The 27847-nt window shown below is 33.2% G+C and overlaps 1 protein-coding gene across 1 annotated transcript in view; it reads left to right on the forward strand.

Annotated features, from left to right (window-relative positions):
• The window catches only part of LOC120776499, a 159686-nt gene that overhangs the window by 98779 nt on the left and 33060 nt on the right, over nt 1-27847 (forward strand). Inside the window, exons 6-8 of the mRNA XM_040107186.1 lie at nt 3823-4609; nt 7003-7115; nt 20406-20732. Coding sequence (XP_039963120.1) covers nt 3823-4609; nt 7003-7115; nt 20406-20732 — 1227 coding nt within the window. The remainder of the gene's footprint in view (nt 1-3822; nt 4610-7002; nt 7116-20405; nt 20733-27847) is intronic.

Below are 27847 nucleotides of genomic sequence, written 5' to 3' on the forward strand. Positions count from 1 at the left end.
AATGCCTTTGTGATGCTGAGTTTGTACCAGCAATGACTGTTGAAAATCTCTGCACTTAGACTTTGCACAAATTTTTTATTGCTGATTGTACCGGATTTAGTCAGAGCTCTACGAGTATATACAGTAAAGTGTTCCAAAATATTTGAATTTAAAAAAATTATAAACAATTATTAGAGTTCCTAAAATTGAAAAGTGTGTTATGCTCAATTAAAAATTTAAATATTCAGGATATATTTAATGAAAATTAGTTAATATACATAAATAAAATAGAAATATACAGAAGCCAAATAATATTTGTTTTTAGACAATTTTTCTTAATAAAAATTTAATAAAATGGGAGACTTTAAAAAATTTTACTCTTGAAATAGATGAACTTTAGATCGAAAGATCTTATATTTTAGTTATGTATATAGTTTTTAAAAATATTTTTGTATTCTATTTTTTTTAAATTTAATTTAATCCAAAAATATATTTATTTTTAATTTACAAAACTAAAAAATAAGATTTTCGAATTTTGACATTTGGTGTAACCTTAAGTTATTAATAATTTTGTGATTCAAAAAAGTTGTAGCAATTATTTCTCACTAAAATCTTTTAAATACTTAAAAAAAATAGGCAGCTGCAAATATTTTTTGCTGCTTGTAATATACAGAAATCGTTTACATTTTTTTTATTTAGGCACAAATCTATTCTTAAGCATAAGCATAGGTAGGTGGGTAGGTAGAGGGTCATTAAAAGTTCCATTTTGATACTGCCGATATTAAAGTTCTTTCTCGTCCCTGAACTATCTCGTGCTTCTGATGATGTTCAAAAGTACGAAAATTTGTAGCTGTCTTTAACTAACTTTGATGAAACCCTAAGGGACTTCAGTGATTTTGAAGCCGTCTGGCTATTTGTATACATAAATATATTCCTTGTTGTGAGCACACTCTTTGTCAAAACAAAAAAGCTTTCTTGAGTTATTGTGATCTTCGCTTGAAAGACACTGCAGTGATCTGGTAGGCGGAAGGCGATTTTATTATCTCATTTTACTGAAAAGACACCAATTATCTTGTTTGAATTCGATTATTAGTTCGATTGCCTAGTTTGAACGCATCCGTACAGGTACTTATATCTGCGCCTTTGTCTACCTTACGCCTTTTCCACTTTTCTCTGAGAAGGCAATGTTAGGAACCGAATTTATATTCAATTTATAAGATTTCAAAAATCAGTGGTGTTGGGTAGAAACGGAAACTTATCATAGAATGACTCTTTTCACTGTCGACTAATAGAAATCATAAGCAAATATTTGAACGTAGAAATCGTGAGCAGTGTTAAATTTTGAAGCAATAACTTTCTGCGAAGTATTGATATCAACAATTCAAGAATAATTACTTTGATTTGTAAAAAATGCCGAATCATGCCAAGACTATGTGAACTGAAATTTGCCGAATTTTGCAGATTTCAAAAATAGTTTCCAATGCTCATGCTTGCATCGCTGTTGTGCTACTTTTCACTATGTACTTAGCTTCAAATAAAAAATTGGCTTAGAAGAATTTCACATAAAATGGTATATTCATTAAAATAATTAATTTTTTCTTCAGTGTCAAAGTCTTGCCATATTATTGACCTATTTTTTATATGGTACAAGACTAAAAACTTTATATAGCACTAAAAGTTTTATTTTCTTATTTTAGGAAGTCTTCCTTAGTAGGGTTTCTTTTTGCCCTATAATATAAGCAGATGTTCAATTGAAAGCCTTTTCAGGGGCTATACCAGTGTGACGCATGAAAACTTAGGCGATTTTGGTGATTTTTTTTTTAAAGAAAGTACTAGATTGAATGTTTCAAAGTTCTATGGACGTAATAAAGTATATTTTTAGCTATATGAAAATTTTTATTTTTTACAAAAATATTGAAAAATAACGGAGTTATGTGCTGTCTGCGGAAGTGCCGAAAAAAGTGCCTCAACTGCTGGCATGATTCCGGTCTGAGTATCTGAAACCAAAAAATTCAAAATGTTTATTAAACTTAAATATATTTTCTATACAATGAACTACGATCTCTGAAAAATATCAAAAATTAAGAAAATGGCGTAATTTTGAAAAAAAAAATCGTTTTTTCACGAACAATATGGTGGTTTTTTTAATGCCAAATTGACAATTTTCAACGAATCAAAAAGATCGTAGTCTATTGTATAGAAAATGTATTCAGCTATATCCAGTTTCAATTTGAAGTCGATAGGTAAATTTCTCGTTCAGTTATAATGTCAGCAATTTTGAAAAATGTCATTTCGAGAAAAACGCGTTTAAAGTTTCACTTAGATACATATGTTTGCACCTCTGAGCGGTCGCTGTTTAGAACGCTGCCATTCAAAAACTATTCAAGATATGACCTTGGCGATTTCACAGAATATTTTTGAATATATAAACTATCGAAAAAGCAAAAAAAAAATTTAAAAATTTTTGAAAGTGTCACACTGGTATAGCCCCTTAAAGTTCAAGAAAAACCTAAAGAAAAGCGATGTGTCCATATAGACAAAACAGTTATCTCTCGATATTTCCTTCTGCGATTTTGAAGTATTACATATTTTACTTCTATTTTAGTACATCCGTCATCACTTGGCTTTGTACTTTGTACTGTTCAGTTCAAAAAGTATTTTGAAAGATATATAAAATGAGTATTTGTCTGGTTTCACAGTTGTTTCTTCGATTCGCTATTTCGCTGCTCGCTTATGCGCTCTTGTGAAAAACATTACATGTAAAAGTAACAACCAAGTTACCGAGTTTAATTCGTACAAAGAGTGTGCGGAGATTTCTTTAAAGTGGTGTAGTCGCTAGCTGCAGTTCTATCAAGTTTTATTTCACTTATGCTAGATCAGTTTTTCTATTGCGAATGGTTCAAATTGCAAATGAAAAAAAAACTCCTTTTTTAGTTGTGTTTTTAAAACATACGACTTAAAATCAACGATAGTAATTTATAGAAAACTAAAGTAAAGGGTCACAGCAACGTTTTTAACGTGAAAAAGGAAACAAAATTATAACACTTCGTATATTGCGCATGCGTCAGCAGACAATACAAGTTCTGCCCGTTTGCTTAAGCATCTGGTATAGTTTGTTCAATTCGCTTGAGAGTGACGCTGGGCCAATCAGACAGCTTTTGTATGTGTTTGTATAAATTGCAAATTCGAATATTTCTTTTAAAAAAGTTCATCTGGAGATAAATTTGAAGACACTAATCGAATTGTTCTTCTGCATCATTTTTCTAAGTTACGAAATACACTTTTGCACAAATTTGATTAAAAGTTCTATTGTAAATCTGTATCTCTGTTAAATATCGCAGCTAATGATTACTTAGTATATCGAAAATTATCTCCGCTTGACGCTTCACACAGCACGCACCCATACACAGACACTCTCTAACCAACACAAATTTCTAAAACAAACTCTATTGTATTCCGAAAATAGTTTTTTGTTGTTAATTTTCCTTAAAACCAAAACTTTTTGTTCATTAATTTTGTGTTGATAATTTTGCATTTTCTTAGATTTTTTCTCATCTTTTGTTTCCGGTAGCACTTGTCGTCGCACTGCACCAGAGCTATGCTAGCACCAAAGCAGAATCGTTTATCAAATATATCGAAGTATATTACCAATATGTATATATATATATAAATATTTTCACTGTATATACATATATTATATACACAACTGAAGCGCACACCTTTTTCGCAATTTTTCATTTTCTATACAATTTTGCATTAAACTTAATTGAATTTCCTTGGCACTAGTGTACTTACGCGCACAAGCACTGCTCTTTGTCTTTCTCTCCAACTTCTCTCTTGCAGATAGATTAATATTCTTCCCGGATGGCGCCATACCGAAATTCAAACAAAAACAAATACAAAAACAACACCACAATGGCACATCATCATCAACAGCGTCGTCGTCGTCGTCGTCGTCGAACTCATTGATAGCCGCCAATGCCACCGGTCAACAACAGCTCTCGAACAACATTTCCACCGACGAGGAAGAGGAGGACGACTATGACGATCGTATACGCGCTGAAATCTATTCAAATTATCCGCACTACCTGCACCCGCCCTCGTGGGGTCTCAACAATCCGTTGGTATTGGCCTCGCACTCGCCGCACACCTACGACGACGAGGATGAATCGCTGCTGGAGGTGGGCGATGATGTGGCGACGCGTGGCCGTCAAAAGACCGAACAAAAGCAACAGTGGCAGCGCCAGCAAATGACGCCTAAAGCTGAGAAGGATGGACGCGGCAGTGCGGGCGCCGGCGGTGGCGCTGATGGTGATGATGTTGAGGTTTCGCTGGACACCATGAACACTGGTCGGCACTATGCTGGTGTTGGTGTTGGTGGTGGTGTTGGTTTTGGTTTCGGTTCGTCCGGCGCGCGAGATGAGTCCATAACGGAGCTTAGCGGCAGCAGCAGCAGCGGCAGCAACATAATCACCATTAGTAATAGCAACCATGGCATGCACCAAATGCACGAGTATTTTGATGGTTTCACTTATACCACATCACCCGCCACGGTTTCGGCACCAGAGTCGGCACTTCCGGCACCACCGACACATCTGCACCATAACAAAAAGCACCAAAAAACTGCAATGTATGTGAGCTAGCACAAGCACTCTCTGTGTGTATGTGTGTGTCTTTATGTATATAAATACTTTGTAGATATGTATATATATTAGTATTAGGGTATGCAACCATACATACACAAGTAAAAAGCACTTACCAAAGAACAACCACAAACGCACCCACACACACATACACACTTTAGCTCAAACACAACATGAGCAATCGTTGCATTGAGCACTTTAGCAACGCACCAATACAACTGCTCTATCCTGTGTATATGTGTATATGGAGAAGTGAATGTCGAGACATTAAAATTCTATGAAATTTTAAAGTTCCCATCGTCAAATTTAATTATTCAAATGGCAAAGTGTTTAAGTTTGTAGTGGAAATATTTGAAGTGCAGAGCTAACAGTGCTGCCAAAGGTTGCGACGTCGGCCACTCGAGTTCGCCGGCGAGCAAGTGGAGAAGGTTAATTTGAAGAATGTTTAAAAGAGATTTGCATCCGAATATTAGTATAAATGCGCCTGTCTTTACATATATTGTACAAAAGAATGCATTAAAATTGAAGGGAAAGTCAAAAATAATGCACTTTGAGGGCCAGAAACCAGATAGCACTCCCACACAGTACCTTATGAAAACCGCTTTTCAGATTTTGGGTTTCAGTTTGCATCCAATATTTAGTAAGTTCATTTCATGTTCTTCTTCTTCTCCATTGGCACGGAGATATAGCAAATTTTGCAACAGCGCGACAATCAATCTTCCTATTTACTGTTTGGTACCAATTGGAGATTTTAAGTATAGCCAGATTATTCTCCACTTGGTCCTTCCAACGGAGTGATGATCTTCCTCTTCATTTGCTTCCCTGTAGGTTATTGCGTCGAATACTCTAGGAGCTGGAATGTTTTCATCCGTTCGGACGACATGATCTAACCAGCATAGCCACAGTCACCTAATTCGCTGAACTATGTCAATGTCGTCATATATCTCGTGCAGCTCATCGTTCCATCGACTGCGCCATTCGCCGTTGCCAATGCGGAAAGAAACATAAATCTTCAGCAAAATCTTTCTCTTGAAAACTCGTAACGTCGATATCAGATGTTGCCATCGTCCATGCACCATATAGTAGGACGGGGATGATGTGGGACTTGTGCAGTTTGATCTTTGTTCGTCGAGAGAGGACTTTACTTCTCAATTGCCTACCCAGTCCAAAGTAGCCTCTGTTGGCAAGAATTATTCTGCGTTTGATTTCGAAGCTGACGTTGTTGTTAGTGCTAAGTCTGGCTCCAAGATGTTATCTACGACTTTGAAGTTAAGATTGTCATCAGCGTACGCCAGCGGTTGTACACTCTTCTCTTTCAGCTCTGTAGCTCTCGGAGTTTACGCACCTCTAACACACTGAAAACGTCTATCAAAATATGGTCGATCTAGTTGGAAACTTTTCGATCCGGTGACAGCCAAGTAACTTGATGAAATTTCCGATGTTGGAATATATGTAGTATCACAGATAACCACATTTTGGGCCCCGGCGAAGTCGATCAGCCTCAACCTATTTGTTGTGTACCAAAGGTACCTCCTTTGACCATCCTGCCGTTAAAGTCGCCAAGCACGATTTTGACATCGTAGCGGGAGAAGCGTTCATCCACCGGGGTGAATGCCAGAACACGGTAACGGTGTCTCTCTCCCACTATGAAACCCAGCGCACAAACCATTGGAGGGTATGTTTCGCATTTTCACTCTTGCTCGCCTTCAAATGGATGTTCTTTGGCTACCCAGAGGATACTTGGCCTAGGACCGAAAGTCGTGAGCTGCTTGTGCCATATGTAAAAGAATCATTTCTGGCCAACCCAAAGTGAATGGCACTGTGACAACTTTCCTTACTTGCGTGAACTTCCGCACAAGAATCCATCCTTCTCTTTTGTCTTCTAGTAGTCGAAAAGTAGTGCCGCCCTAACAGTTGGTTAGAATTTTTGTATTACAATTTGGGACTTTTTAAATTTTTCTTGGAAAGATTAGCCCACGTTTTCTTCAAATTTTAACCAGCATAAGTCAAAATACATGTATTAGAAGCAAAATTTAAATTTTATTTAAAAATAAAAATTAAAAAAAAAAAATAAATAAATAAGATATATAATTTTATAAATATAATGCAAATAACTAATAATTTCATAGAATTTTTTTATCTGTTATTTCACTTCAGACTATGAATATTTGCTTACCTCACTTTAGTCACACATTATTGCCACGTTTTCATTACTAACCTCACATTTGCATTTCAGTAATTTTAAGTACTTAATTAGTCTGCAAACTTATATAATTTATTTTATTTATCTCTTCTATGCTATGATGCCCTGTACATTTCTCTCACCTTTTGCACTTAAAAACTCGTGAAAAAATAATTAAAAATTATTTTAAAAAATTAGTTCAAGCACAAATTCGCACAAAAGTATACATCTTAGCGACGAAATAACCACCAGCAGAGACAAGTTATCCCACCGTTCACGCACCTACAAGGGTGATAGCATGGATGAAAGAGGTAAGTGATAGCTAGTTAAGAATACGAGTATGAGTACGAAAACAATATAAAATTAAAATTTTTTTTTGGTTTTAACGAGAATTGAAATAAAAAAAAATTATAAAGGGGCTTATGTTAAGCTTAATTAAATGAAATGATTAATGAAAATTAATGAATTAATATTACACAAAGGTTTAAAGCAATACTATATTATAATAATATAATAAAAAGAAGAGATTATTATCTTCATGTGACGTATTATACTTGGGTGAATACTCTGGTGAAATATCTCTCGAAAATGATTTTAAATTAGGTCTATTTATAAATTAAACTAAATTTATATTTTATTTTTAAGAAATAATACTGAAAAGTAGTTTATATTTTTACCATAAATGTTTATAAGCCCCCGAGCAAAACTTTTGGTCGAGACCTTTAATAAACTTCATTAAATCAGTAGAACTTAATTCGATGATCTATGTATAAAGGTTGAGCTCCAACTTAAAATGGTATTCTATTGTAAAAAGACAAATTGATTCATATTTCGGTAGTTTAGATATTCAAAATAGATCTTAATTATGAGCAGCCACCATTTTATAAAAAAAATTGTCTTTCAGTATGAATGCGTCATTGTTTGGATTTTGATCACATAAAAATTGTGTCGATGAGGATGCGGTACAAAGAAAATTTTCCATTCCTGGATATACCTCAATACAGAATTTAAGACAAATTTGATAATGAAAAGGATTTTTCCGTTGCTATAATGCTGGTTAATTTCTAGCTTTGGTTGTGTTATACATATATGGGGAAAGAGACAAAATTTTATGCGAAAAAAATATATATGTGACCTGGTCTACGAAAAGGGAGCTAACGTGCAAAAACTAGTTTTCTGGGAAACAGCTGTTAAAAATAAACAACTCGTTTCGTCAGTTTCTCGTTATCTCATTAATTTTTTGACACCTAAGCCCCCTTTCCGTAGACCAGGTCACATACATATATATACATACATATATAGTATATTAGACATTCCATTCAAAACTGTTTTCATGCTAAACGTTCTTTGAAATTTGTAAATTAGTAACTAAAAAGTCGTATGCACATTTCTAATAAAAAAGAAATAGAAATGGTTGCATGTTGAAAAAAATATTTGTTTATAAAAAACTGAGGAAAATCGTAGAAATTAAACCGATTAGTTCTATTTATAATGAAATACTCATCGTCATATACGATAATATTTAAAGGAACTTTTTCCAAGCGTTAAATTTTTGAAAATTCAAAACACAAAAATTTTTCATATTGAGGGGAAATGAAAAAGTACGTGTTTAATATTTTACCTTAAAGAACACAAAAAAAGTTTGGGGGTAAATTTTGGATGGAATGACCTACATATATTTGACTTACATACATATGTATATTCATGATAGTTTGATATATAATTTCTTTTTTGGATTAGTCCTGTTACCGCGCCATTTATATAGTAATATTGTTAGAAAATGTTATTAAAATAACTATTACCACTAAAATATTTGTAGGCTTCAATTTCACACCTAACATATAACCAAATGAAATACCAAGTTATGTGTCATAACCGCAGAGAATATTCCAAAATCCATATTTATATAAATTTATATATACATATACATAAATGCAATGATTCGTAATAGAATTTCGAATATGTGTAAGCATTTCATGAAATAGCTTTCACTTTTCACTGTCGACTACCTTAAACTTGCTTAGGTCAATCAATTCGGTCAATCATTTCGAGCAAATGTCAGCAACGGTCCAAGTCTGCTTTAAATGAACCTGATGAACTGCCTTAGGGAAAGTAAAGCAAATATTGTAAATATTTGTATATTTGTATGTATATATCCGGTTGTATGTTGTGTTAAATATATATAAATAATGGCATTGTATTACATGTGTAATCACACAAATCGTTGCGGAATAATTTAATAGGACATAATCGTTGTTATGTTTGCATAGAAATACACATTGTGTCTGGGATTAAATAGGCCAAGTCTCATTTTACACGTGTTGTTTTAATCCATTTAATAGGTAAATATCACAAAATATTTTCATAAACTGCTGCAGACAGATGAACAAAACAGTTGTTTGTATAGTATGGCTTGTCTGTGCAATAAAAGATAACACGATAGACGTTTTTGTATGGAAATACAACAATTTAGATATTATCTGATGTTTTGTTGAGTGTTAACTGTCATAAATACAATTTTCCTTTTATTTAAAAAGAAATTATTATTAAGGCAGAAAAATCTGTTGCGGCTCGATTGTCTTTGCATACGATTTAAGTTTTTGGGGAATAGTTTTGGGTATGCTGACACTCTTCATACCCAAAACTATAATCAAAATTTGAGTAGTCGATACAAAAGAAATATTGAGATTCTCGGCTATCTCTCTGATGCCAACATTATGATTTTCCAGTAATGTTTTTTTAACTTGTTTGATGCTATCGTCGTGGAAAATGAACAGAGTTGGATGGAGTCGCCTGTGGAAAGTTTTCGATAACCTACCGACCTTCACTGAATGTTTTGTGCAAATAAAATATCTGAGAAAAATACTCCCAAAAGCACTTTTGTAACCTTTTTAATGCTTTCAGTAGCAATGATTCCATTGAAAATACACAACTTCAAACAAACTCTTGTTTTAATCATTTTTTTTCTTGGTAAAAATTGCCAAACAAACTGTTCGCGTTGTAAACAGCTGTCAAACACAATAACCATATTAGATAATAAAAAAATTTCCAACGTAGAAAAAACCTGGACAAATCCGTGTCAAGTCAACTGGTATTTCTTTGACAGGTAGTGGCGGGTAGTCAGTAACTCAGAGCACCACATTAGCTGCTTCATTCACACATAGCTTTAACTAGTCAAATTACTTAGCTTATTGATGACTCATTCAAACGAAACACTTTGAATTATTGGAACGTGTGCAGGTGACCATATCTAGGAACACAGGACCCGTAAAAATCGAGCATAATTTATACGCTTAAGCTGAAAACTATGTCAAACAGAAGCATACTTCCTTAATGAACCAAGAACAACATGTGACGATAATGTATTGCTATTTTTATTGTAGTTTTTGTTGCCTACAAAATGGTAAAACAATTTACATAGATTTTACAGGCGACTAATACCGTCAGTATGGCAGCCTCTAATATGGACTTCAGGCACAAGCCACACGAGGCTCATAACTCAGACAAGCATACGCACATGCGCCATCATGAGTAATAAGCGCAGATGTGATGCCGGCTGCAAGTTTTCAGAATGCCCTGATTTACATACACGCAAACACGTGCGCACGTAATTCACAATCAATGCCAGTGCATCATCTGTTTATTTCCGAAATTTCCACTGCATTAACCTCTGTGCCACTGCCTGCGCCCGGCCTCTGCCTATCTCACAGTGATGCATCATTGGTGTGGGGCATGCAACGCAATGGCCAGTGTCTCATTGCAAATTCACAAAACAATATATCTCATATTGGTGAACTATTGCCATCGATAATGAACTGAGCACTGAACAGAGTCGGTATAATTGTATGGCGGCTGGCTGCTACTGCAGAGCAGATATGGCAACATTCTTGTCGCTGCGTTGCACTCATTTGAATATTTTTGAAGGAAGTAATGCAATCTGTGGACATCATCCTGAATTATTGAGCTGATGTGCGTTTATTTTCCCAAATTTTTATGCGCTTTCTGATCTTCTGCAATGATTGTTAAGTGAGTATTTGAACTTACATTGAGGAAGTGCATATTTGTTTAGGGCAATTGATTGAATGGCTATGCAAAGGCAATAAAAGTGCATTTTGTTCAACCAAGCTGCTATGGTGTATACTTCTGCTAGTCAGAAAAAAATATTTCTAAATTATTCTCTCTCTATTCAAATTTTAATGCAAGACTACACATACTCGCATTTGGGTCACGAAAAATTTGACTGAAATCAGAAATTTCTTCTTAAAAGAAATTTATGAATCGCTTTGTGCCTTGAATCACAAATATTTAATTTTGACTTGTTCTCAGAAAAGATATTGTTTTAAAACCACATGTTTAAATATTGTAATAATTTTTTCACTTAATACATTTTAATTAATTACAGTTTTAAACAAGTGGCAATACTTTTAAAATATAATTTCAACAAAAATAAATAGTCTTCATCTTTCATCTTTCATATTGATTATTTTTCTTAATGTTTTTTGAATTAAAAATTTTTAATAATTGGCAACCTTGTAAATTTTTTTCAAATCAACTGTGTATTGAGCCGACTAAACTAAAACGTTAGTCGCACTTATGCTCAGTTCATTATAGTGACGCGCTGTATATCATGAGTGTGACGGAAATTTGTTGTGTCACACAATTTCGTTGCAGTTGATTAATTTTACTACAGCGCCTCAGAAATTGCGTTTCGAAATTGAAGTATTTTTCGTTTTCAGAAAACTTAAAATTTTTATTTAAATATCATACTTGTATTCTGGTGATTTATCGCAAAACCCTCGTATTTTTATAGAGAAATATTTATGAATAATGCCAACTTTTGCCTCCGCAGCTTGGCGACTGGCTTTGCAATCCCTGAAGCTACATTTATTCAAGACAAAATTAACAGCTTTTCCATAAAGCCAATAAAACGCAATATGTTTTCCAAGTGGGCGAGAAGCGAAATCGCTAATATTATTTTAGTTAAAATTGCTAGCAAACGAAACAAAATTTAAATGACCTTTGGGAGCTCCATTTATACAGCAAATGCCGAAAACTTCAGCTGAGTACAGTGCCAACACAATGCCGTTATGGATGAGCGACACTGCTGATTTGTATTATTGCGCTTTCAAATAAACTACGCTTGCGATTATAAAATACGAAATAAACATAAATTCGGCAAATAGCGGCACACGAACACACTCGCGCACACACACACTACAGTCAACAATGAGCACAAGCGGCAATCCCAACGCAGCAACATAAATGTGGTTGATATTGTGTAGGTGCGTGTATGTGTATTTTGGTGTGTGTGTGTGTGTGTACAAGAGTGCCGCCAAAAATGTTGATTTTATTATGATGAAATTACAAACGGCAACACTGCTGCGATTGGCGTAATTTAAAGCACTTCTACACATGCATATATTTATTAGGGTGGGCCTTATTTTCCACATTGAAGCTTTAGATTTTGCTGTTGTAAGAATTATATCTGCTAAACAAGCTTCTTACATTAAATCGTGTCTGAATTATATGTATTTATTTTTTTTTTCTTCTCGTTCTTCCATGATATATAGTATTTCGTATAAAATTTCTTTTATCTCCAAAGCAAGTAAAGCTTTGAAAAACTTTTGCATTGTACAAAAATTACCACTTCGTTTTTCCATAAAAAAAACAATCCTTAAAAAGTTATTGGCATCTAACGTTGTACATCGATTGACTGCGCATTCATTCAGTACGCCATGTCGTATGAGCAACACAGCACTTCTTTGTGGATATTTATATGTAAAGTACTTTTAGGAAACAATTGAAACTTCAGGGGCGTAGGCAAAGAAAAATCAACTAGCAGACACCCTAATGTATATGTTGAGTGGTAAAGGCAGGCTTCAGCGCATAGCATTACGCTTCGCAGCAGCGTATAATTTAACGAAAAAAATTCAATTTAACAAATCCAAACAAATCACACAAGCGCGCAGTTGATTGTGTCGGCAAATGAGAGGCAATACAATACAGTGCAACATAGCGGTTTTGCACACATTGAGCTGTTTGCCGGCGTGAGCGCACATAACAATACACACACACACATACAGTTATGTGCCGCTGTGCGTACGGGATTTGTTTGCGATACGGCTGCCTGCCGTTGTTAATGCACGCACTTAAGCTTGTACGTTTGCGTAAGTATATATAAGCAGTTGTGCAAACACACACATAAGTGTGTGCTGTTGTTGGTGTCGCATTAAATGTACTCGCTTGCTCTGGGCGTGTTTCAAAAGGATTGATAATGTTGATACAACGACAGCGCAAACATTAAGTCATACCAAAATACTGCACATGCATATGTATGTATGTATACATTTCTATGTATGTACGCGTAAGTTTTGCGTATATAAAATTAAACTTGGGATAATTTTTTTGTTTGTTGCTCAATGCGCATAGTTTCCCTGCGGCATCGTAATGTCGAAATTATTGCACATTTTAAAATTTATTTTCGTTATTTATGGGTTAACGCAAGCGAGCAAGTCCAGGCTCACCAGTAACATTATAATATGTAAACAAATAGGCGCAGAAGTGTAGCAGTCAAGCGAGGAAAGAAGGCTGAAAAGTTTGAGTTTGAAAATGCTGTTTGTATAAACAATAATTCGTTGGGATAGTAAGTGGTTATTATTATTAGTAGTCGGTATTGAAAAATGTACCTTAAACAGTTTTCATGCCGAAAAAAATAGATACAAATAGAATTGTGAATGCCATGCTGCCATATTTTAGATAATTTTTTTTTTTTGTTTTTAACCAATATTTTGATAAGTCCCTCGGGTACAGCCTGTATTCATCTTTAGTAGTAACAATTTCTTTTTTTGGATTTGTATTTATTTTAAGCAGAAATATCAGCTTTCCCGCCAGACACCTTTTTTCGAGATCGTACTCACTTCCACAGCTATTAAGATATCGATCTGAATCTTCCTACACTTTATATTCGCTTCAAGAAGCTGCTTATTTGCTGGAATTGTCAATTTTCGAACAAATATCATTTAACAGCCTTACAATCTGATTAATCGGAATCAAGTGCTTGTTTAGAAAACTTTTTCTATAGTCCATATATCTTCAACAGATTTGGCACTGGTTATTGTCTGAGTTATCAGTGCAATCTTCGAAGAAATTATACACTCTTAACTATAAAAAAGACAGTGGAGGTCTTAAGCTCTTTTTCATGAATGTCGCCTAAAAACGCCGTTAGAGAAATTCCTAATAGATGTCGACTGTTTTTAGAAATTTGAGTCATCAAACGACTGAGCTCTTCTAAAACCAGCTTTTTTATTTTATGCTTCAATTTTGCTTTTAAAAGTTTACCTTAAGACACGTGGTCACATAATCTTTAAACAATTATTTTCTGGAGCAATTTACGACTTTCACAATGCCTTTACTTTACTCCAAACTTTTCCTGCTTGGCATCTCATTAATAAAAGTACAATAATTTGTACAACGCCTACAAATTTGTTAGTGGTTTGCGCGGGATTTCCTCATGCCAATGCGATTTCATATAAACTGCTTTACAACTATGCTTTGTGTTGCTTTTATTTTCTGCTTGCGCTTTTCGCTTTGTCGCGGTTAATTGTGAGCTTTGTTTAATTATCGCTGAAATTCATTTTATTGCAAATAACTTTGTGCGCATTAACAATTTAACAAAATAGCAAGCTGATTTCGAAAGTTACATATTTCCAGGCGGCATTTAAATTAATCGAGTAGTAAGTGCAGAGGTTGGTGATGTATATATTGCAAAGAAAATTTAAACTCAATTTATATTGAAGTGGATTGCTTATTATGGTGGATGACATAGTTTGAAAAGAAAGAGGTAGAGGACATGCTATGCGTTTGAAAGTTTGGACAATATTATTAGAAAAGTTATGGAAGGAACATTTCACAATAGGAGTCATTTTGAATTTTTAGGACAATTGAATAATTATTTTTAAAGCAGTTAGGCACTTAACAGAGAACCTTCATTATGAATATAAATTTTTGTGATGTTAAACACTAAATTCTGACATAACTTTTGTTCTTTTTGGCCTGTCAAAATTCGATTTTTCATCAGATCTGAAAAGAGGTCGGTTATTATATGGAGAACTAAGCATGTCTATACCAATCTATGCCAATAAAAAAGAAGAAGAAGATATGGAGAAAATTGATAGTGATCGTAAAATTTTACTCCTACTAATCACTCAGGCTAATTTGAAAATGTTATTAGGAAGAAAACGCGTTTAAAGTTAAACTGGCGGAGCTGATTGGACTGTGCGGCCGCACTTTAAAAGTCTGTAACTTAAAAACTATTTAAAATATCAATTTAAAATATTAGTACGTAAATTTTAAAAAACAACCCAGCAAATTATGAAAGAGGGGAAATTCATTTTTTTTTTTTCAAAATAGGTGTGCGCCTTAAATACACCCTGTCGTATGAGTATGTAATCACAGAAGAATTATAAAGTACTTAATTATTATGATAAAATGAATCTTTAAAGGAATATCTTTTATTTAAGACAAAAAAAAGAAAAAAACTTTAACTTCAGCTGCACCGAAGCTATAATAAATACCCTTCATAAATACAAAATATTCTTCAAAAGAACTTGAATTCCTCCTTCAGGTTGTATAGAACTATATGATATAGCAATTCGATCTGAACAATTCGAAGATTGCATTACTGTCTTAGACAATAATACATGCTGAATTTTGTAAAGATATCTCGTAAAATGAGAAAGTTTTCCATGCAAGCACTTGATACAAACGTTTAGTTCGTATAGCAGCTATAAGCTATTGTGGTCCGATCTAAACAATTTCTTCAAAACTTGCAGCATTGCTTTCGATTATAATACGTGCCTAATTTCGTGTGGATATATTCAGAAACAAAAAATTTGTTTATGCAAAAACTAAATTCCCATCGCAAAAGTTTCTTGGTCAGTTCTAGTTTTATACTTCAACTACTCTCTTCATTCTATAAATAATACTCTGTATTAAGGGAGTCATTTTAGAACAATAATTAGTTATTTATTGCTGACTTGAAGTTTCACTATTTTCATTGAGTAAACAAATTAAAATCAATAAAATTCTTTTTAATTAACCAATGAAGTATTTGTTTCCACTATTATTAATAACTTTATGGTAAACATTCACCTTTTCCCTCATGGCCTTACATATATTTGTCATGGCGTATGAGTAATTTTCCACAGCAGCTTAATATAACTCAGTTAAAACATTAAAAGCTATAATATACAACAACAAAACAGTACCTCACCTGCACACTGGCTGTATGAGACTTTTATTTAAAGCTGTCAAAGAACAAAATGAACCACCAGGGCGTATAAGTAACAATTTCCACACAAAAACCCTTAAACGCAGAATCTGCTTTAAAGTACAAATAAATTGTAATGATTAAACTTTCTGCTGTAAAAATAAATACTTTACGACTTGCTCGTGCCTTCATTCCTTCCACCTTAGCCGACACTCCACCCACTTAACTAAAAGTAGCTGGCAAATATTTGTGCGCACCCGCACACTTTTAATTCCAGTTTTTGTTTCAAAGCTGGCATTAAGTGCAGACAAATCCAATTCAACTGATACTCGTAAACCGACTCACTTATTCCGTGTTGTATAAATATTTTCTTAGGAAATAAACCAATAAGACACCAACGCAAGCACACCCCCTTACAACAGTCACTCACACTTAATGCTTTATATATAACTGTTAGCAGCAAACCAAGATAGAAGTCTGCGCATCACTACTTACGCACATTTGTAGCATTTGCAGCACAGCTGACCTATTAGGGATTTGTTTTCAAAAGTGTACAGCAGCATAGTCGAGCGATTCCCTTGCACTAGCGAGCAAAATCAGCAGATAGCGAATGGTTGAGCGGATGTACAAGCTTAAATAAGCTTTGCGCAGCGTTGACAAGCATTAAAGTGTGCACAGAGGTACTCTGCGTGTATACCTATATATATGTGTGTCATTGCGGCTGTGTGTCTGTCAACGCCAGCGCGCGATTGTGTGGAACGACAGGCAATAAGCGATGTGCCACACATCCTACTCAACGGCGGCCACAAGAGGCGCGCAGATAAGCAAACAAACTGGCTGTGTCACCGCGGATGGGGGGCTGTGATGGCAGCATACACTGCCAGCGCCAATCATTAAAATGTGACAGCAAGCGATTGAAAGCAGAAGCAGCAGATCAGCGCAAAATGAGCAAAGTAAGAACGAATTCAATTGTTTATCATGTCGTAAAGGATATGCTCACACTTCGCTCAAGTTCGCGCTGCGCTGAAGTCGCTGTAAATAGTTGAAGTATAGCTGAAAGTGTGTAGAGAATGGGGGAAAATTAAAATAGAGCTTAAAGCTATTTACGTCTGCTGGTCGATGGCGTTGCTTGATTGTAAGTTGTGGTAAAAATTTAATGAGCTCAATTTCGCCAAAAGACCAGCTAACTGCGGCGTGATAGATTGAATTTAATGATAGCCGCTAGCTAGCTAGAAAAGGGGGTTATTGAACATATCTGCAGCATATTAAGTTTCTAAAAAAATATATACTTGTACATATAAATATATGCTTTTCCATCACTTTGGAATTATAGAATATGCTTGCGCTGAAGCATTCATAATGAAACATGAAAACTGTATTTAATTGAAAAAAAAACCTTTTGATTTGTGATTATCATAAAATTATGTAATTTATTTATTTTTGATTTTCAGTTCAATTGATGCTGCATTTTGAATATCTAGGCTTTAAAGATATCATACTAAAAGTTTTTATTGTTGAAGTTGTCTTCATAGCCAATCAGATATACTGGTCAGCAAGGTTAATGTTTTTCCTTTACAGTGTCACTTTGTTCTAGAAAATTAATGAATTCCAAGCTTCTAATTGGTATGCAAAGATTACACATGTTCTATAATTAATTGCTATGACCAAGCTGAAACTATTGAAATAGTTGATTCTGTTTATTCAGCAACAGCTTTATGTCGTAAACACTGCGCTTACTTCCCTGATATTGCCTGTTTTTAGTAATCTTACATGCATTTCCACGTGAATTAAGCTCTATTTATATATTATCTGTTGAATTAAATGATCACAAATATTTTTTGTGATAGATTCGTAGTCTCCTAACTGGTTTTAACCGGTTAGTCTCTCTCTTGTAATCTCTTAACTGGTTTCTAACCGGTTAATCTCACTACTTTTACTAGTTGACTATTTCAACAATCCGTTTGTGACTATTTTGTTTTTCATTTTTAATCACTTTGTTACTCTGCAAACTATAAACAATTGTTAAATTAATTTTCTTTCAAGTACAAATTTCTTCAGATTTTTAATTATAATGCGGTACACCCATTATGACAGTCTGAAAAAAGCGATTTTTTCTAAATAAAAACAAAAAATCTACTTTCTTCATTTAAAGCTTTAGGGGTACAGTTACACATATACGAGTATATTTCAAGAATACATAATAAATTTGAATCAAAAAATTAAATACTTTTCGAATTAGACACGATCTCCGACAGCGCTAAAAAAGTGCTGCATTGATTCTGGCCTTCTCCGTTAATGAAACTTGAAAAAGTTGTCCAGTTGAATAAATTGTCAATCTGATGGCCTACGGTCGCAAAAACAACATAAACTTTCAAAATGACGGGATTTTTCAAACAAAAAGTTGAAATTTTTCCAAAACTTTGGTTGCTTTTACCTGTTTTGATCTGCCAAAATTCAATTTCTGACCAAATCAGAAAATGCAAACAAGTGCTAATGATCGGATCGGATCGCTTGTTTCCGCATATTCAGTCAAGCAAATTAAAATAATGCTGTTGAATATAAACTGAATAATCTGATTTAGCTCAGTAACCACACGTTAGAAGGAGAGAGAGAGAGAGAGTTGAGAGTTATCTCAATCTATTTTAAACATCGAGATATGTTATTTTTAATATTATCGAGAGTGAACCATGCGCTTGCTTCGATCTAGGTACTGTAGCAGGCTAAACTCCTATTTATCCAGAAACGATCCGGACATACCAAATATACTATCATGAGCACAAAATCTTTTTCTTTATTCAAAATCTTTTATAAGTAGCATACAATTTTCAGATGTAACCAATATATAGTATAACCATTTTATAAGCAAAACAGAATTTTTTTTTTTTCAATTTGAGTGTTTTCTGTTATATCGCTTTTCCTTCGACTGTAAACTTACGAAAAATGACTTTACAGTTTTTTTGCAATTTACGTGATGATTCGGGTGACGATATATTTATATTTCTAGTTCGAGGTAAATTTTAGTCGTTTCAGTAAGTGTTAATTGTTACAGATTATTCCTTTACTACGAGTACTGGTAATTGCCTCAATTTTTTAAGTCTCAACATTCCATGCAGATTTTTGTTTTACTGAAGTCTTATGAAAGTTATTTCACTCGAGCATTCACATTATATACAAATTGTAATGGATCAAAAAGCACTAAAACACAAAATTAAAAAATGCTACAAAAGGATAATATAGAATAATATAAAATGTGACATAAAATAAAATAAAATAAAATAAAAAAATTGAAATAGAATATAGTATTAGTAGCAGATATGTATGGGTTATTATTGATTATTATTAACTAATACAATTTTTTATGTAATGAAGTAATATAATTTTGAAGAAGTATAAAATTTATATATAAGACTCCAAATCAATAACGCCTACTTAGGCTTATAGAGTCAACAGTAACATAAAAATACATAATTACTTGGTGCTACATGACGTATGAATAACATTTCGATATAGTTGCCGGTTTAAGAAAAGTGAAATTATTTTTATGATAAAAAGTATTTAGCTTCTATAAAATATATATTTTTATATTATATAATATTTACATACATATCACAATCATTTGAGTATTTTTTCTAAAACCAGACAGGTGAGTTTCAGCATTGCAAAACATATGTATGTATGTATATTCTCATTGCTACACATAGTTGCCAGAAAAAACTTAAATAACTTTCACATAGTTCGTTTTGTTTTAAGTCTTTTGTGTCTTAAATGCACCTTAAGTCTTTATCACCATTACTTGCCGCTCCTGCACTTTCTCAAATAAGTGTTGTACATTTTTTTCGTTTCATTTTCTATTGTAATTAAGTAAAAAGTGGATACAAATGCAAAGTAATTGAGTTTCCAACCAAAAACTGTTACAAAAACAAATCAGAGAAACAACAATTTGTAGAGCGAAACGTTAGACAGCAAGGTAGCAAAACAAATTCTGCAAGCAATTAACAGAAACACGTTGCCAAATAAACAGTAGACGCCATCAATGTGTAGAAACAGCAAGCAAACGCAAATTATAAATTCATAGCAATATGAATATTGAGTGGCAAATAGTGCAATGTAAATTCTACTACATTTTATTTTCATATAAAAAAACAAACTAAGAAAAGAATTTAAAGCAACTTTAACTTACAAAACACCACAGCAATTAGTTACAAACAGCAAAGTTTAATTACAACCAAAAAAACAAAAACAAAAAAAAACTGATAATAATTAAAAGCAAAAAAGAACTAAAAACTCAACTTGAACCATTCCTTCCTTCCTTCCTTACATTCATACATTGCAGTCAGAATAATGGGCATGGACGATAAATTGCATCTGAAAATGTTCGAAGATAATTTGGCGCTCATTGATACGCCGCTCATAGCATCAGCGACGAGCACCCACTACCCGGGCACGGTGTCCACCTCACTGCACACGCTGCACGGCATACTCTTGTACCCGTTCAATGTGAGCGACTTCCAGCCGCGGCACACAGCGACCGCCGGGCACGAGTCCAGCGCACTGGATGTCATCGACACCGCCAACTCGTACGGCTACGAATCGGGCAATGGACACAGCAGCGGCGGCGCACACGGTCACAGTCATAGCGGTGGCGGCGTTTACTATCAAAGTATGTGTAAATGTTTAACTTACCAAAACAAAGCAAACAAAAAGTATGAAATAGCGTAACAGTGCGTGGTAAGAAGTAAAGAGAGAAGAGAAACGAAAATGTGCGCCATAGAGTATGCAACAAAAATCGAAATATAATAGCCAAAGTAGGGCAGTAAGCGATTAGAGTTTAGCTGGAGTGAATTATTAGCGAAAACGCTTGCTTTGTTGTGCCATTAATGTGTGTATGTGTGTGTGTGTGTACGTATGCGATTGTATGCGTGTAAGCTTAGTTTAGCGCTGTAGCATTATAATAGGTGCGAGTACATATATGGTTAAAAGAAGCAGCGTAGAAGAGTGGCGGCGCCATTTAATGAAAAATTAAAAAAATAAAATAATTAAAAAATGAATTTGTGTTACTATGCAATGTACAAAATGTTTAATTCACAAAGTCTCTTTATTTGTAATTTTTTCCATTTCTTAATTTTTTTTTTCAAAAAAATATATATGTGTGTATATTTTTTAAATATTTGTTTTAAATGTTTCTTTAAAAATATTTTTTGAATATATTTTTTTTTTTAATTTTTTTACTTTCAACTTATTTACGATTTTTCCAAATAATTTTACTTTACGCCAACGCTTCTTATGTGACCAATGGCCACCATGTCCACGCAATACTCGAACAGTACTATTTTGTGTTGTGAGAAATATGCAAATCATTATAACAAAACGCAACAGCAAATACTCAAAAACAACAACAAGCAAGCCGAAAATGGCTGTAGCCCACAAAACTACTCCAAATGTCGACTAATCAAGCAATCAACACTGAAAAACTAGCGCATACAGAATTAGCTGAAAAATTAGCAAACTGGAAAATTCGAAAACTTGCGAAAATGCTCGCAAAGAAAATTTGAGCGCTTTGTCACTTTGTTTTTTTTTTTTGTTTTTGTAAAGTTTTACATTTTTTCACACAAGTCAATTTGTTTCGATTTCGATTACATTTACAAATTTCTTCCTGTTCATTATTAAAACTATTTATAAACTTTAACTAAAATGAAAAAAAAAACAAAAACCAACAACATTTTTGTATTAAATAGCTAAAACTAATTAACAAAAAAATGAAAATACAATTTTTCCAATTTTCGAATTTTGTTACATAAAAAAAATTCAATTTTTTCCGCACTCTTACAAATTTTTTATTCTACGCACCTGTTTTACAGCAACAAACATAAATTGCTAAAACAAAATTTATATACTACATATATATCTATATAAATATTTTAATATACAAACTATGAAATGGGAATTCCAATAATATTTTTCAAAATTTCATTGCAACTCCGTTACGTTCATTATTATGTTAAAAAAAAAAAAAAAAATTTACATATGTATTTGTTACATACCAAACCAGCAAACGTCTCATGTTTCATACAATTAACGCAATCAATGTTGCAACAACAACAATTCAAACTCAAATCAATCACTTTTATGCCAAATACATAACAACCATTCAATATTTTAGTTTCGTTACATTTGATTTGATTTTTTGGTGCCGCTGCGTCACTACTAGTGTTTTATTTAGCTCCATACAGCTGCCTCAAAAGGCGCTGTTTCTCATGTGTGTACATAGCAAATACATGTTTTCATACTTTACATAATTGCCACATCGAACATTGGTGCATACACACATACTTTTACATACAAACAAGGAGTTCAACAAGTTTTTGTCATTTGCTGCATTTTCATCGCCTTCAATTCTTCTCGTTTAAATTAATTGAAATTTTAATTTTACCCCCCTCGCCATGATTGGTTTTCACTGCAAAAAATGTAAACCAGCTTAATTTTGGTCCTTGCCTTTTTGCTTTCCCTCCCTCAATTATGTGCGTGTGTGTGTTGTTTATTTTGCGTGCTTATTTTTGATTTATGATATATTTTTCTTTTAATGGTATTTACTCACGGCGCAGTTAGCAGAAGGTTCTAGTTTCTGGCGGCTGCTGTACAAAATAAAAAGCAATAACAAATAAAAAACTATTATTAAAAATATGTTTATATATACATCATAACTTTAGGTTTAGTATCTGAGTACAGAAAGTACGACAAAATCGACTCAATATTCTTTATAGAAAATTTTTAAAGTCTTTTCAACGACAGGGTAACGCACTTAATATATATTTATACTTTATCATTATTTAATAACATGAAAAATTTAAGCGAATATATTATTTGATACTCAAACCCACGACTGACACAAATTTAGTACCCACCAATCATTTTCTTAACGGCTTAAATATGTTCATATGAAATCTCAAAAGTAAAAAACTGAAGTTCAGACCAAACTAACAAAATTAAAAAATATTTGTACGATATACCTTATATATTGTGACAAAAAAGTACCCGGAAATTGTAAATAAAATGGAAAATATTTAATTATTCATCAATATTTATTTTGTAGCCTTCAAAGTAATCCTCATCAGATGTAATACGCTTATGCCAAGGAATTTTCCTGTTATCGACACACTTATCATAAGCACTTTTTGGGATGGCCTTCAAATCCTTCAGCGAATTTTGTATTATCTCTGCGATCGGCTGAAAACGGGTTCGACAGAGCGGCAATTTTTATCAAATCTAGTAATTGCGGTAGTTGATCTCTGGTTTTCATTGCGTTTCTGGCTTTAAATTGGCTTTAAATTCGGTCACAATTAAAACTCGATGCGATGATGCACTATCATCGTGTAAAACCCATGAATTAGTCTTCCACAATCATGTCATTTTCGACGAATGTTCTTATGCTAACGCCTCAATACGATCAAATAGAATTCCTTATTGACCGTCTATCTTCCGGAACAAATTCATGATGCACCAAATCACGAATATCAAAAAAATATTTAGCATGATTTTGAACGGATATGGTGCAGGTTTTTTGGTTTCAGGTCGTTTTTCCCCTCAATTCCGATGATTGTTGACTTGTTCGCATATCAGACTCATAAACCTATGTGTTATCGGCGGTAAAAATGCTGTCCATGAATGCGGGATCAGAATTTGCATGATTAAGCATGTCCAAAGAGACCTGTTTACAGTACTCTTTCTAAAAAAAATCAACTTCATTTGGACGAGTCAAGAAAGAACGCGTTTCATAACTTAAATATCCAACAAAATCATTCGAATGGACTCGCGAGTGATGTCGAGCTCTCTTGCCATCTCTCTAACACTTGCTTGACAATTTTCAAGCACCATATTCTTCACTTTTCTAATAAATTCATCATCATAAATTCATCAGTTGAAGGTCGTCCTAACGAGGCTTATTTTCAACGATGTTTTGATCATCTGTGTAGAATTTGTGCTACTCGAAGGCTTGTGTTTTTGATAAAACTGAACCACCGTAAGTTTAGATCGATCGCTTCGTAGAGAGCCAACTATGCGAGTGAGACGTGCTGCACTTTATTTCCTGGCATTGACTCCCCCATGGCCTAACGACGCCTGCATCGCATGTTATGTTGGGTCCCTAAGCGTCTTTTTTTCTAAAACTTAGATGTTGCAATTCGTCTAATATTAGATAAGATAGACCGAGATAATTATATGTTCTGCAATGTTGTAGTACATTAATTTCTCCTATAATCAATGGTGTTCGCAGGGCACGCAATATAAGTAAGGAATTTTTCTACACATTGAGTTATATGTATTATTGACGTTTTAGTAAAGAGCGCTACATTTTTTGAAAATTTATGTAAATGAATAGCCTATGTTTACCAGTGAGAGTACAGCTTCCCAGCTTTGAATGAATTTTCCAAATCTGTCAGGTAGTTTCGGATGCTTTTCAATTGAAATAAACACATAATCCAATCTCTACTTTGTATAATACTATTATCACTAATATACATAAAACTTAAGAATATAGCCAGTATTTTTAGCTTTAAGAAAGCGCGACTAATAACTGTTTTACAGCTTTTCGAATATGGGTATAAGAATAAATAATTTTTTGACGTAGTCTGACACATTTTTTTTTGTTTTGTTAGAAGCTAATGCATATTTTTGTATAGTGAAAGCTTAGAAGAGAACTCGCTTTTTCAGTTTTAATGTTTTTAAATGTTTGATAATATAGAGAGCTCGAATCAGTACATAAACGTAATTTTGGTAACCCGAGAAAGGTATTATAAATCGTTGTGCCTTACAAACTCAATATATTCAACTAAAAACTACCTTATAATAAGGCCTATACCGGTGTTAGAACCTCTAGCGAAAACCTTGTAGTGCTTCTAGAAAAAATGGTGTGCAACTATATTCCCAAGAAACCATATAAAAAATAATTATGAAAAATTTTAAGTTATTTTTATTTATTTTCTATATTCCCAAGAAACCCTTAAATAAAAATTATAACAAACTTTTTTTTATTAATTTATTTCTTTTTTTTATAAATTGAGGTTATTATTTGAATTTTTTTCAATTTTTTTGTTTTATTTATTCTAATTACATTCATATATACAATATTAGTTAATAAGTAGGTTAAGGCTAATGAGAACGCAGCACAGGTTTTATAAGCGTTAACGGTTTTCCACGTGATTAAACATGAACAGGATGTACGCTTTACTATGTGAAAAAACAGGAAACAAACGGAATTGAATATTAAATTTTTATAATTTTTAGTGTAAAAAAATATTCGGAATTTAGGTTTAACATTTTTCTTTGAATTGACATTTAAAAATCCAATGGAATTATTCCATAAAAATATCTATAATTTTCGTTTTTATAATCCGAGACTTCAAAGGTTGAAAGAGAACCTTGTTTTATGAAAGTCAAAATGCCAAAATAGTCTACCTAATCATAAAAAATATAGAAGAGTATTGAAAGTTAAAAAAGAAGAGAGCTACAGGTGCGGATTGCACATTTACAATTCTTATATCGTATTCGTTCTTGAAGAGTATGTCACACTGATCCCTTTTACTTTACTTTTTATTTTAATTAAAATTACAACTAATAAATTTCATTAAGAACACAAGGAATATGTTACATAATAATGAAGGCTAGACACTTATCTGACTTGAACCTCAAGCTGAATAAAAATATTTTTTTCAGTTAATTTGGTTGACCATAATAAACAAATATTTTTTTTTTGTATTATTATTTCTTTTTAAGTGCGCCGCTGCGGAAAACTCGGCACTCACAATTGTTGTTTCGGAATAAAATAAAAAACTAAACTAAAACTTTTGTTAATATCCATGAGAATATCCCTGGAAGTGTGTATAAAATATAGTGATTTTTTCAAAAATTATAGGCATTTGAAAGGAAAACTACAATTATTAGTCAATACTTTCATAATAAACTCCTTTCAAATAACTGGATGGAAAGTTTAGATTCTTCCGAAATTTCCCTATGTACTTCTATGCAAAATCCAGCTTTACGGATAAACTCAAAACTTGAAGTCGATTGAATAAATGGCTTAAAAGTTATTTGACTCCGCCAATTCGAAAAAATAGTTTTGAGAGAAACCTGTTTAGGGATCATCTCGTGTGACGGTTGTTCTTTAAGCAGTTACATGGGTTTACGGATTTGAAAATTTGATTTTTATTTTTGTATTATTAAATTCTACAATAACTCTGGAATATTTAGAAGTTGATCGGAGTAATGGTTTCAGAGACACAGCCCTGAGAACTTATGCGCCTTGAGAACAGTGCACCGTCTTTAAAAGCGTTTTCCTCGAGACTGTGTTTTTGAAGTCGGCAAGATTTCTCGAGAACAACTCAAACGATTTTCATGAAATTTTACACAGGTCTTTGAGATATATACAACTCCTAAAGAAGCATTTTTTTCGCCACATGTGGGATCAAACTACCATTAAAACTTCATAACAATCAATGCAACCGTTTTCGTCAAATTTCGTTGAAATCGTCAGTTGAAAAAATGTAGTTTCGAGAATAATACGTTTTCAAATGCAGGTGTGTTGGAGATATGCTCACAAGACCTTACTTTTTCACTCCTATAAATATCCAACTACATTCAATTTCGAAAAATTGCTTTACCAGCACTTTCAATAAATACTCTAGATTGGATTTATGAAGAGAAAAAAACAATTTTTTGCAATCATCACAAGGGACCCGCTTAAAGTTTCACATATGTAAATTGCTGAGGAGAAGGTGGGCTTACTATATATGCTTTCTTTGTAGAAAAAAAATTTCTCGCTACAAGTCAACTTCAAATTTATGTTTTTGAATATAAAGCATCGTTTAAGCGTAAAAATTAATAGTCTATAGTGGTCATAACCCTTAATCAACTTTTTCCAGTATCTTCTTTTTTTCGATAGCTCAATTAGGCACATTTTAGTGATACTTTACGGAGAGTAATGGTATATTCAAAATTAGTCAAGCACTATACAATAGTCTGGCTTGAGAGGGCCAATATCAGTGGAACCATAAGCTCAATTTTTTATTAAATCGTGATAGTTTTAAAATGGTTCAGAGATTAATGCGAATAACGTTGCCGTAGTTAGTTGAGCTTTACGAGTGTTTTATCACCAAATCGCAGATATCTTGAAATATCCAATTGACATGACAGCTAATTTCTTCATTATTCACCATTTGATATAATATACATTAACAAAATATGAAAACTGTAAGAAGACAATTAGCCTCCAGATCAAATATGGCCCCTTTTGATAAAAACGATTTCATTATGGATCTCATAGACGCTGACTCTAACGCTGTGCAAAAATGCACTAAATATTCAGTGAGTTAGGGATATTGCACCCTATATTCTTGCGCTAATGCATATCTTCACGCTAGGTACGGAACTTAAAAAACGCAGCATAAAAAACAATAAAAACAACGTGAAGTGTTTATTTGACTATAAAATGTGTTAACACGCATGTACAATCACTTCTGTTTCACATTTTTTCTCGAAATAAATTTAAATGCAAATGCAAATAAGTGTAACGCAGTAACAATTCACTGAATTTATTATACGCCACTAAATTACTAATGCGATTTAATTGGATTACCACTCACTTGAAATGCAATGAAATGAAAATGAAAACGAATAAATTTAATTTTTGTCAATGAATTCTTCTAGCGCCCAATGACAAGCAATAATTCACGTAAATACATACACACATACAAGATGCATATAACATACACACACAAACTCACA

This window comes from Bactrocera tryoni, chromosome 1 (genome assembly GCF_016617805.1).
Source record: "Bactrocera tryoni isolate S06 chromosome 1, CSIRO_BtryS06_freeze2, whole genome shotgun sequence".
NCBI classification, from domain to species: domain Eukaryota; kingdom Metazoa; phylum Arthropoda; class Insecta; order Diptera; family Tephritidae; genus Bactrocera; species Bactrocera tryoni.